A 13,317-nucleotide genomic window follows, 5' to 3' on the forward strand; every position below is an offset into this window, starting at 1 on the left:
TTTGGGCTTAATGACAATGTCATATGTTAAGGTTTAATTCAGATAAAGATCTTTGATATAGGAGTGTTATGTTTAGGGGAAATAAGAACTATCTGCACATTTTACCATTACTCTCTTGAAGTCAGTCGTTAAAAAAAATAAGAAAATATGATTTCCCTGAGTGTAGTACTTGGCTACAACTCTAAAGTAATAAAATTTATATATTTAGCATTCAAGCAACTTAACCTGTCTGTCTTGGCCATTTTGTTTGTAGTAAACATAACATCAACCTATATCCTGTACAAATGGGTTGGACTTGGCATATCTGCCTTTAAGTGCTTCTATAGGTTTTTCTCCTGTTCTACCTCTAATCTATGTTTCTAAGTTTCTAAAATGCACAGACTTTCAGAAAACAGTATGCCAAAAGAAGAAATCATATAGGTAACAATACAGTGAATGGATTTTAAGTTTCCTCTGGATGATCTTTAAACTTCCATTTAGAATTTCCAAGAAAACTGTAATCCTGAAAGAACTGAGTTAGCAGAAGACAAGACACTCGAGTGGTGTGACACACACCTTTATCCTCCAGAGCAGGACCTGCATCCGCGGGTGGTCTGTGGAAAGGTGTGGACGCGAGCTGTGCGGCAGCCGTGAAGTGTCCTGGGCTTTTTGGACTGGGTGCCAGGGTTCTGTTGCAGCGGACACCCCAGATGGTTGAGTCATCCAAAAACTCTTCGGCGTGAGGTACTTCCTACAACAAAAGCTGAACTGAAAAAAAAGCAACAATCTCCCCGTTTTGTCATTTAACTCATTGATACTGCTTAAGATTAAAAAAAACTGAGGAATCAAAGAGGAAATAGATGTCACCCCTGGCTAACACCCCTGGGTTCTCTGTTCCTCTCCCCAGAAGCGGGACACTTCATCTTTAACATACCCCAGTGCAGGCACACTATATCCAAGGGTCGCATTTTATTTTCCAATTTTTACTTTTTTTTTTTTAATTTGAAAAGTCTAGATTTATAGACAAGTTACGAAGATTGTACAGAGTTCCCATGTGCATGTCATCAAACTCCCTCTGATGTTAACATCTTATAGAATCCTGGTGCATTTATAAAAACTAAACAATCCTACTAACTCTAGATGCTACTTGGATTTCATCCTTTCCCCACTCATGTCCCTTCTTTGTTTCAGGCTCCAGTCCAGGATGCCATGTGATTTAGTTGTCACATCTCGATGGGTCTCCTCTGACCTGTGCCAGTTGATTGGTCTGTCCCAGTCCTTCTTACACGGACATTTTTGAATACTGGTCAGGAGCTGTGTGGAATGTCTCTCCCATTTGGGTTTAAATTTGGTCTTTTCTTATGTATAGACCGGAGTTACAGATTTCAGGGAAGAATATCGGGTAAAGCGCCATTAGGGGATACACGATATCAAAACAACTTATTACTGGTAAGGTTAAGCAATCACTTGGTGAAGGTGGTGTCTGCCAGGTTTCTCCTCTGTAAGGAACTATTTTTCCCTTTCCTGACCTTAATTTGTCAGAGGCAGGTCATGGTCTAGCCTACACTCAAAGGTAAACTAAGATCTACCTCCTGGAGGGAGGGTTATCAAAGAATTTGTGGACAGATGTTAAAATAACCACAATCATCTGGGGAGATACTGCAAGGCTATACAAATGTCCTGTTTCTGCTTAAAGTTTCACTTGCTAATTTTAGTATTCCCTGTGGAGCTTACCTAGAACAATGATTACTGTGGTGTTCCAATGGCGATTTTCTATTATCAGTCATTCCTTCCACATTTATTACCTGCAATTCTTCTGTAAGGAAGGTTTATTTTGTCCTCTTTCCCATTTGTTTATATCGATAAGGATATTTATTTTATTTCTTGGGTTATGATCCAATACTACCTTATTCTACTTATTTTCTTGCTCGAATTGTGCCAGGTTTGGCCATGGGCTTATTCAGCTTTGGCTCCTGAGTTCGTTTGTTACGCCATCTTTTTTTTTTTTAAAGCACTTCCTTACTTTCTGGCACCACAAGATGCTCTAGGCTCACTTATATTTTCTTTCTTTAGCCCCAGAATTAGCTATTTCTCCAAAAATGCAGTGGTCAAGTTTTAGAGTCTGTACACAAAGACAGAAACTGCTGAGTCAGAATTAGGCTTGGCAAAACCCTTCAGTTGCCAATAAAATGCCACCCATGGTTTTTATATATAGTGCAGCACAGGTTTTACATATCCACCCTATCTTTTCCAACACTGGAAGAAAAACTGGCTGGTTGTTTCTTTGGGTGGATGCAGGATAAAGCAACTGGCTTGTGCATAGGGACAGGATGCAAAAAATTCATCATAGCTTTTTTGTTCAAAATGTCTCTTGTTGAATAGCTGAGTGAAATCCATCTATTAATTGATGCACTGTATCTGAAATCCAGTCCATTATTTGGAAGTTTTTTTTTTTTTTTAAAGATTTTATTTATTTATTTGACAGAGAGAGACACAGCGAGAGAGGGAACATAAGCAGGGGGAGTGGGGGAGGGAGAAGCAGGCTTCCCGCCGAGCAGGGAGCCCGATGTGGGACTCGATCCCAGGATCCTGGGATCACGACCTGAGCCGAAGGCAGACGCTTAACGACTGAGCCACCCAGGCGCCCGAGACAGAAATTTCTTTTTTTTTTTTTTAAAGATTTTATTTATTTATTTGAGACAGAGAGAATGAGAGAGAGAGAGTACATGAGAGCGGGGAGGGTTAGAGGGAGAAGCAGGCTCCTCGCCGAGCAGGGAGCCCGATGCGGGACTCGATCCAGGGACTCCAGGATCATGACCTGAGCCGAAGGCAGACGCTTAACGACTGAGCCACCCAGGCGCCCTATTTGGAAGTTTTTGAGAAGGTCAAGGAGTTCATCAGAAGGATTAGAGAGCTGAATGGTAATTTATTCAGAAGAATCCACCGTGGAACTAAAGCTATACGCCAGGCTTTAGCTCAGCTCTGCAGCACTACTCTCTGACCATCCCAGCCATCGGGCCAGGCCAGGGTGAGTGGAGAGAAAGCACACCACACGGTAACACTCAGGGCTAGAGTAGAAGATGCATATGGGCTGGACACAACGGCTGCTATGACGGAGAATGCTGTGAGTCCGCCAACTGCTGAGTTATACTGACGACGGACCAGTCCACTTTAACTCAGACTTGGTGGGTGTTCTAACATTCCATTGTAGGCCTCGCTTCTTGGGTCTAGGAAAATATATCCCCCACTCGTTCCTCCTGCCACAGCTCTTTGAGGGCCAGGATCCTATCACTGTTTAGCTTCTGCATCTATCACAGTGCGTGATACGTAATAGGTACTTGAATAATTGTAGAATAATGTTCCCCAAAACCCACTCTCCGTATAACGTTGTATTTTTCAGCAGTTTTATATATATTATCTCATTTGATTGGCATATCACTCGGTAAAATGAAGAGGAACGAGTTGTAAGACCCATTTCATGGATGAAGCAATGATTTACTTACATTGGGTTTTGAAGGAAATCTGCTTATAGAGCGTTCTCCAAAGGTCCTGGCTCCTGCGGGTTTATTTTTAGGCTGTGGTAATCTAAGGAAAGATTTGTAAAATTATAAATTGTAAAATATGCTAAAGGAAATACTACCACTTAAGTGAGACTGTTAGAAATATTCTTCACTTATCCTATTTAATTAACATTTACATAAACATTCCTTACTTTTACAGTAGTTGTAGGAAAACTGAGTGCAAATGGAATTACCTTGACTATATATATAAAAATAAATTTACAGTAACTTAAGAGAGGGTGAAAAAACATAAAATCTCTACTACACTGAGTTATAAATTTTAGGAATAAAAAAAGAGGTAGGGCCATGGCCAATAGAATACCATGGATGACATACATTTTATTTCTTATCTCTAGGACTAGGTTTAGCTATGGAATTTCCCTCTGAGAGCTGATCAGACTGTTTCCTTTCTACTTCAATATGAATCTCTTCTACACCATGATACTCTTTAATTCACAGTGACACCTCTCTTTCCATGGTTTAAACTGTAAACTGAAAATTCCTGGGGCTACCCACTCTACTCCCACATCTGGCTCCCTAAAGTAATGTCTTTCAGCTTAAAACATCTCTCTGCAACATGACCCGATATAAGTCACTTCCTTTTCTGTAGCAATCCTGCAAATATAAACAGACCTGTACGGATACCTGTACTGGTAAACTCATTCACACCTAATGCAATTTCAAATTTATAGAATCCCTCATTTCTCTCATCATTTGTAACCACACTGTTTTCCCGGCAACACATGCTTTTGCTATGGGAGGTCCACTTTCCTGTAACTTGTGTGTAATAATGCAGGTCTAGAGGAGAACTTGAGCAACAATCTTCCCGTCACGTGGTTAAAATGCTCCCCAGCAGCAGAGCTCGTGCCGGGACCCAGACCATTTAGTCAGCAGGCCACACTTTCTCCCCACCTTGAGTCCCAGAGGAAGCTCTGCAGCATTTCGTGTCACTGGGAGAATAAATATCTCCCCTGACCCACCGTATCTCTTTTCCTCCAACACTGGAGGAAAAACTGGCTGGCTGTTTCTTCAGGTGGACACGGGATAAAGCAATAACTCAATGTTTCTTTACCCGTAATTTTCTTTGTTTCCATCTTCGAACACAGGAAAAGCAGATGACAAAGAAGAGATGATCTTATTGACTCCCCAAGCCCCAGAAGACCTTGCATTTTCTGCATTGGAGTAGAAAGTAGCATTTTATTAGTGTATTAGGAAAAAACACTATACTTGATGCTAAACTTCACCTACAAATAAGAAAATGAAATAACAGCTTACAGAAAAGAACGGATACATTTTTCAAATGCAAAATGCATTACCAGTAGAGAAATCAGAGTAATTTAAAAGGCACACAAATAAGTCACTTTGTAGTGTGACGAAGTGACCTAACCATGGTCATAGGGTTTAACACTTAAGCCTCTAGGTCTTGAGTTCCTGCCACATGCAAAGCGCAGTGTTCATCATTCTCCTAAAACACTGGTCTTATCACCTCACTGAAAAAAGCTCTCTGTGGCCTTGTTTCCCATTTCCTATAAGAAAAAATTAACCTGTTAACTTTATATTCCAAGGCCTCCTGAGTCTAATGATCCTATTTATCTTTATCATGATTTCTCTGGCTTCCGGCATAAAACCCAAGACTGTAAACAAATGCGGGCTCTAACACTCCACCCATGCCATTCCTCAACTGGGCAAGGCTCAAGTCACACCTCAAGTGTTCAGGTTTTCCTGGCCATCCCTGACTCACCAGGACTTTGTCCTTCTGTAGCACTTATTTTTAAGAAACAAATCTATGACATATACTGAGTACCTTTTCCAACACGGTTGTATTTTTTATTTCACTACCTTTCTGGGACAAGCTAACCAAGGGAAGGGCAACTTCTTGTATAATCCTTGATATTTCCTATAGCAACCACCCACAATTCCTGCACTTAGTAGTGTTTAAATAAATGATTACTTTGAAACTGGGCCTCAAACGCATCTTCATTTTGATCTAGAGATGGCCATTCATCTTTGTCGTCAGAAATATCAGGAAGTGTAGGAGCCTGAAACATATTCATGATGAAACCTTAGAAGAATAAAAAGAGTCACTGTAAACATGATTGCAAAAGCACTTTCATTAATTTGTTGCCAGATGCTACACATTCAAACCAAAGGCTTTACCTAGGGCTTCCTTTGTGTGCACAGTGGGTGACGGCTGCACCCTGGATGGGGTCGCCTGAACCATTCCCAGCGACGTGTTTGGAGTCGTGTGAAAAGAACCTGTGTTAACAACCTTATGTGTTTCAGACCCTATAAAAGAAATGGGGCAAAATGCATTACAAGTAGAGGAATCAGAATAATTTAAAAGGCACACAAATTAAGAAAATTACAATTAGAACATTTTGTTATTGCTGATAATTATCACTAAGGACTTCTGTTATTACAGTGCTTGCATCACTTTCATTCTTATTTTTATAATAGTCCCACGAGGTAGCTAAGGTAGAATTATCCTCTTACGGAAAAGGAAATCAAAGTTCAAAGAGATTAAGTGGCTTGGTCTAAGATCATTATCAAATTAGCAGGTGGTCATAAATAGCACCCTTCACTCCACTATATCCCAAAAAACACATGTTAATAGTCACACCATGAATCTTAAGACTGGCTTTCCATCTTACTTAGCTGGAATCCAGACAATGGCATCCAAGGCCCCACAAAACCTGGGCCCTGTTAACTCAGACCTCATCTTCCTCCTTCTCCAATTCACTCTAGCCACCTGGGCCTCTTTGCTGTGCTTAGAAGCCATCAGGGATAGTCCCCTCGGGGCTCTGCACCTGCTCTTCCCTTCACCTGAAACAGGTTGTCCAAGTTAATTGTATGGGCACCTCCCACCTTTGAGACTTTATCCAAAATATCACTTTCCTTGGGAGCACCTTTCCTGGTCACCTCTGAAACTTCAATCCCCTTCCCCCCAACACTTTCGTTCCCTCTCTGCTCGGGTGGGGGTTTTGTCCTTTCTGGTCCTGACTGCATCCCTAACTGCCTAGAATGGTGCCTGGCGTCTAGCAGGCATGCAGGAAGTATTGGTTAAATGCAGGGGTTGCTGGTGGATTCAAGCAGCTTGGCTCCCCACTAAACTGTCATTGGAGAGAGTGCCAAAGTCACACGGGGGGAGCGAATGCATATTCGATGTATCTTATTTTGTTCATAAAACTTACCTTCAACACATATGCCTCTAATAAAGTAGTACCTAAGAGAACTACAATACTCCTAGTTCAACTTTTAATTCCCTTTCCTACCTCATAATGCATTAAAGATGACTCTTGTTTTTGATAAAGCTGCTGAGAAATTTAATAAAAAAGGTTTCAAAAATCAAGTTTCCAAAGGATTCTAATTACTAAGATGTGACCGGGAAGTGGATTTCTACCTTTACTTGAGATGGTCTGGGGCTTATCTCACCCCTAAATTCTAAGAATAGGAAAGCAAACACCCACGTTCACCCAAGTCTTCATGAGCCATGGCCACCAAACAGATCTCTCAGTGACCTGCAGGAGTCTGGGCAAGCAGGTCAGAAACAAATTAATTATAATTAAACAGCACCTTCTTTTATCTCGGCTCCACTCTGTGGCTTGAATTCATGAGTACTCTTAGTCGCACATCTGAAAGAGAAATCTCTTGAGACACACTAACTCTCCAAAATGAACAGTAAAACAGCCAGCAATTACAAGCCTATTCTTAAAATACAGATGGAAGTGCTTAGGTCTATAGTGTAAGTAAATACAACGTTTTATTTTTTCTTTCATTTCCTTTTGAGGTAAAGGCCAGCTACTACATGTTGGCTTGACGCAGCAGGCCTGTATTTTAACATCATGATGATCATTCCTATGTGCGGTAGGGCAGGATAATGGCCTCTAAGTCAGGTGATCCCACTTATTACATAGGCTCAAGGACTCACACCCAGGTCCAGGCCTGGGTGCCCAATGCAGCTAGCCAGTCATGTTATGGGAAGTACTGGTGTGTTTTAGCTGCTTGGGCCACCTCTGGTTTGATGAGTCAAGAGCCACAGAGCATGGTTCTTCAGACTTGAAGGGTTATCAAGAAATTTTAAAAATGGCACATAAGATATTTATATCATAGTTGTTTTTTTTTTTTTAAGTCCAGTCATGATAGTGGACCTCATCTGTCAATTTAACATTACTAGAATTCCCTCAGCAGGGACCATGTTAGGATGTAAAGTAAAAAGTACAACCACTTAATTTTACAAATCCCCACCCAACTGTCTTAAAAACATGAGTTTTTCTTTGAGATTCCAGACAAAGGCACCTTTTCTCTGCCATGGTAAGCTTTCCCAGCTAGTGGGAGTACCAAGGGGGTCCATTTGGTCCCTTGCCTAGGCCAGGGTCAGGGTCCCTCTGAGGTGCTTCGGACCGAGATCTAAATGTTCACTGGGTTAACGAGTTTCAGAGTTTTATAGGGACAGCTGTGTCTGGCTCCTCCACCCTCATGACTCCATCTCTGGGGGTGGTTGGAAACTCAGCATCTCTTTGGGCCTGTCACTGCTCTCTTGTTTTTATCATTTTATAATTGCAGTGAAGAATGAATGAAGTCATAGCCCCCAATGACACAACAGTTCTTTTTTTACATACACACAGGACGACACAGGACACGGGTCTGAATTATTATCCTAACCTGACTGAAAAAGCATTTTCAATCTTATTTTCAGGAGAAATCATTGGTAAAAGTTAATCTTGGATATTGAGAAGAACCAGTACTCATGAACAATAATCTATGCTAAGGAGTTTAGCCCAAGGGGAGGGTGCAAGTTACACCAGAGCTCTCATTTTTTCTAACGGATCAGTAAAATTGCTCTATGTAAAGAGAGCGTGCCAAAGTCACCGAAGATAAAAATTTAAACAAAGCAAGTTACTGTAGCATTAACTTTCATTTCTGAAATCTAGGAAAACCCCTCAAAATTGGGGGAAAAAAACCTCCACAGCAGCATACAGATACGATCTTGGCATATTGTGTAATGGATATTGAATCCCAAATTGCTCCTGATGAAGACAGAGGATTATGAGAACACATGTCAAGAAACTGTCTGGATGGTAATAATCACTCCATGTGTTCAGTCAAAGCCAGCAAGAAAGGCAATTTCAGTTCAATGGCTGTATATTTTCCAGTTACAAAAAAAGTGTTGCATTTCAGTATACTGAAAATTTTTAATTCAAGGGAGAAGTATGAAATGAAATAAATCCCCTAAAAGAAAAATAGAGAGAGAAGTCTGAAAGATTTGGGGCTATTTTGGTAACTTGGTTTTTCAACAACACGCCCATCTAAAAATTATTTTAAAAAGAAGAATCCTTCATCTTTTACATACTGTTTTCGACACTGCAGAACATGTAAAGGAGCTGACGATGCCATTCATGTCACTGTCGTCTCTAGGACAACTTTTGCCTTACCTGTCATCTTTTCTGACCACTGTAAACATGGAGTCTGTCCCTGGCTGGGCTGCCAAAGGAAGAGGAGGAGATACACTCTGGTTGATGGCCGGGGACACCAAAGCGGCAGTGACAGCATCTGCCATAGGAGGAACAACAGGAGTTGTCTCTCTGGGTTTCTCTCCCATGTTCTTTGAGGTCTGATGATTGATGGCCGGAAGAGACAGAGTTCTCAGTTCCTGCTGGGAGCATACACTTGGCCCCATACACGCTGGATTAACCTTTCATGTTAAGCAAACAAACAAACAAAAAAAATACCACAGCCAATTAAGTCCAGAATATTACTAATTAGGTACTACAGCTTTTCAAAGAAAGGCATCTGTCTTCTTCAGTAGCTTCCTTTCCCCTTGAGGCATCCTCACCCCCCCTTCAGGTATTCTGAGATAAATAGCCAACAACAATGAAGACCACTTTACCTGATGGATGCTTTTGTAGCTTAACCACAGATAGAACTGGCAGCTCATACTCCTAACCACTGAAATAACCAGCCCCTACAGTTTTATCAGTATTTAAGATCTTATTTCTCTTAATTTTGAGAGAGGACCAACAAATCAATGGCATCAAATGCTCATAATGGTATTCCTTCCATTAAAATACACCTGGTTGCCATTTTCTCTTGAATGAATAGGAAATGTGAATATAAATTGCAATAACAGCTGCCACAAAACACAGCTGACATGGGAAGGTTGACAAGCTCTTAACCTAAAACCTTTGTTTTTCTATTCACATGTACTTAGACTAACTGTACACTCTTATGTTAAAAAGTTAAAGGACACAAGAGTTAATTCCTCACCATAAAAAAGTATTTTCACAAATTGTTAAGAAATGCACCAAATACCTAGGGCAAGAGTAGTTATTTCACAAAAAAACAGACAAAATAAAGTTCATCTTCACTAGCTATCAAAAAAAGTAATTAGAAATGACCTATACCATTTTCCCACTACCAAACTAAAAGATTAAAAAGAATCATAATATTCAATTCCGAAGAAGTGTTTTAAAAAAGAACAATCAGACTTCCTAAACCAGATATCAAAACTTACAACAAAGCTATGGTAAATATACAATATGGAATAATCAAGAAGAAACCTATTAACCAAAACAAAGGTACAGACATTTTAGAAACTGATCTTGTATATTAAAAATTAGTATGCAATAAAGATATTTCTCATCAAATGGGGAAAGGCTGAAGTTAATAAATGATTTAGGGGCAACTGGCAGTGCATTTGGGAAATACATCCTTATGCTATCACAACACACAAAAGTAAGTCCCATACAAGGAGGCTTTTGGCTAAAGACAGTGGCTTAAACATGTGCTTTATCATCTACTCCCTCCAAAACCTCACCAAAAGGACAGGAAAGAAATTCTAACACCTGAAACAGCAGGTGGAGAAGACTGATGTGTGGAAAAGTTTAGACATTCAGATACATCTCAGAATGGAAGTGAAAGTGGAGCTGAAAGCAGGAACACCAAAAAAAATTCTGGGAGAACAGGGTTTCCCTCTAGAACATTGGGCCCAGCCAAATTATCACCCAAGTGTGAGGGTAGAAGATGCTTTTAAACATGCAAAAGATCTCAAAAAATTAATCCCTCATATGTGCTTTAAGAAAAAAAAGAAAAGGGTCTTTGGGGGTGCCTAGGTGGTTCAGTAGGTGAAGCATCTGCCTTCGGCTCAGGTCATGATCCCAGGGTCCTGGGACTGAGCCCTGCATCGGGCTCCTTGCTCAGCAGGGAGCGTGCTTCTCCCCCTGCCCATGCTCTTTCTCTCTCTGTCAAATAAATACATAAATAAAACCTTTGAAAAAGAAAAATCTCTTTGAGACTGTGTGGCACCAAAATGGGGATGTTAAAAGGAAACGATGCCATGGGAACTAGAAATCAGCAGGGACACACCACTGGAGAGGAGTAAGGGGAAGACAGCTTGCTTGGACGCCACCCTGGAGGCAGAAAGGCAGCTCTGGGACTCATGTGGCCAAGAGAAGTGAAACAAGAGCACATCTGATGCACTTGAACATAATGAAAACATTACTTCTAGATTCTTCAAGTGTTTATAGAGAAATAACTGATAAGTATGTACCACACAAATATAGCAAAAGAAGATAATGAAAATTATTTTAACAATTTCTTGGAACTATCTAGGGAAAACATAAATTATATAAGAAAGGAAATCCAACTACATAAGGAACATATGGGGATGCCTGGGTGGCTCAGTCGGTTAAGCGTCTGCCTTCAGCTCAGGTCATGATCCCGGGGTCCTGGGATGGAGCCCTGTTTCTCCCTCTCTCTTCTCCCTCTCCCTCTGATCCTCCTCCCTGCTTGTCCTCTCTCTCTCTGTCTCAAATAAATAAATAAAATCTTAAAAAAAAAAAAGTATGTAACAATCCAGTAGAAAAATGAACAAAGTCCATCAAAGTCAATTAAAAAAAGACATACAGCCACTGAATGTATTGTTAAAAGTCCAAATTCACCTGTGATTAGAAAAAACGCATCAGATGGTTGAAAATATTTAGGATAGCTAATGTTAGCCAAGTGTATACAAGAAATACATACTTTTATTCACTATTATGTGAGTGTAAAATGGTAAATTTTTGGAGGGCAGATGGGCAGTATTTTAAGTGCACAAACTTCAGCAGCAATTCTACTTTTGTGTATCTTTCTTAGAGAAATAATGTCAAATGTACAAGAATGTTCACTGCAGCATGGTTTGTAACAGTTTTCACATGACAGATGCCCTTCCTAAAAGGTAGGCTAGAAGACTATGCTGTTATTAAAGTGAGTTAGACCTCTATGTAATAACAAGGAAAGGTCTGTAAGATGGGTTAGGTAGCAAAAGCAGAAAGTAAGTCTTATTTATACAGAAACTTCAATTCTATACATCTTTATGTGTTCATGCACCGTAAAGTTCTGGAAAATGCAAACTACAATAGTTAGCAATGAAAGAGGGCATTTACTTACATTCATATAACTATACACACACATGCATATATACAAATATATCTACATCTTTCCATTGCTTTTATAAAATCATATGGTCATGCATTTTTATAATTTTCAAAATATGTAAAAATTAAGGTGTTATTAGACAGTTACCTGTACAAGAATGAAACTGGACCACTTTCCAACACCATAAAGAAAAACAGACTCAAAACGGATTAAAGACCCAAATGTGACACCTAAAACCTTAAAAGTCCTAGAATGGAACACAGGCAGTAATTTCTCTGACATTGGTCATAGCAACATTTTTCTAGATATGTCTCCCAAGGCAAGGGAAACATGAAGCAAAAATAAACTACATCTGGACTACATCATAATAAAAAGTTTTACACAGCAAAGGAAACAATAACAAAACAAAAAGGCAACCTACTGGGAGAAGGTATTTGCAAATGATATATCCAATAAGGTGTTAATATCCAAAATAAATAAAGAACTTCTACAACTCAACACCAGAAAAACCAAACGACTGGATTAAAAAATGGGTAAAAGACCTGAGTAGTCATTTTTCCAATGAAAACTTACAGGTGGCCAACAGACACATGAAAAGATGTTCAACATCACTCATCATCAGGGAAATGTAAATCAAAACTACAATGAGATATCACTTCATACCTGTCAGATTGGCTAGTATCAAAAAGAGAGGAAATGTAAGTGTTGGCGAGGATGTGGAGAAAAGGGACCCTCATGCACTGCTGGTGGGAATGCAAATTGGTGCAGCCACCGGGGAAAACAGTGCGGAGGTTCCTCAAAAGATTAAAAATAGAAAGAACATATGGTCCAGTAATCCCACTACTGGATATTTATCCAAAGAAAACAAAAACACTAATTTGAGAGGGATATATATTTATATATATGTATATATGTAATGGAACATTATGCAGGCATAAAAAAGGATCAGATCATGTCATTTGCAACAACATGGATGGACCTAGAGGGTTCTGCGTGAAGTGAAATAAATCAGATTGAGAAAGACAAATACCATATAATTTCACTCATATGTGGAATTTAAAAACCAAAATAAATGAATAAACAAACAAAAAGCAGAATCAGAGCTATAAATACAGAGAACCAACTTATGGTTGCTTTGGTGACAGATGGTAGCTACACTCGTGGGGAACACAGCATAACATGTAGAGAAACTGAATCAGTATGTTGCACACCCAAAACTAATGTAACGTTGTGTGTCAACTACACTCAAATTAAAAAAAAAAAAAGGAAAGAGAAAGAAAAAGAAAGGATATATGCCTGGATACATCAGGAAGCAAGACAAATGCAGCATGTTTTTCTAAAAGGACAAAGGGGCAAGAAAACTTTT

The 13,317-nt window shown here is 39.7% G+C and overlaps 1 protein-coding gene across 3 annotated transcripts in view; it reads right to left on the reverse strand.

The window, feature by feature from the left end:
- Nucleotides 1-13,317, reverse strand: part of BUB1 (BUB1 mitotic checkpoint serine/threonine kinase) — a 45,187-nt gene that overhangs the window by 18,846 nt on the left and 13,024 nt on the right. For all 3 annotated transcript variants that reach the window (XM_044918737.1, XM_044918738.1, XM_044918739.1), the window contains 8 exons: nt 8,972-9,231; nt 7,113-7,171; nt 5,697-5,825; nt 5,491-5,601; nt 4,612-4,711; nt 3,483-3,564; nt 1,995-1,997; nt 556-730 (listed from right to left, as the gene is read on the reverse strand). In XM_044918737.1, coding sequence (XP_044774672.1) covers nt 556-730; nt 1,995-1,997; nt 3,483-3,564; nt 4,612-4,711; nt 5,491-5,601; nt 5,697-5,825; nt 7,113-7,171; nt 8,972-9,231 — 919 coding nt within the window. The remainder of the gene's footprint in view (nt 1-555; nt 731-1,994; nt 1,998-3,482; nt 3,565-4,611; nt 4,712-5,490; nt 5,602-5,696; nt 5,826-7,112; nt 7,172-8,971; nt 9,232-13,317) is intronic.

This window comes from Neomonachus schauinslandi, chromosome 10 (genome assembly GCF_002201575.2).
Source record: "Neomonachus schauinslandi chromosome 10, ASM220157v2, whole genome shotgun sequence".
Classification (NCBI taxonomy): Eukaryota; Metazoa; Chordata; class Mammalia; order Carnivora; family Phocidae; genus Neomonachus; species Neomonachus schauinslandi.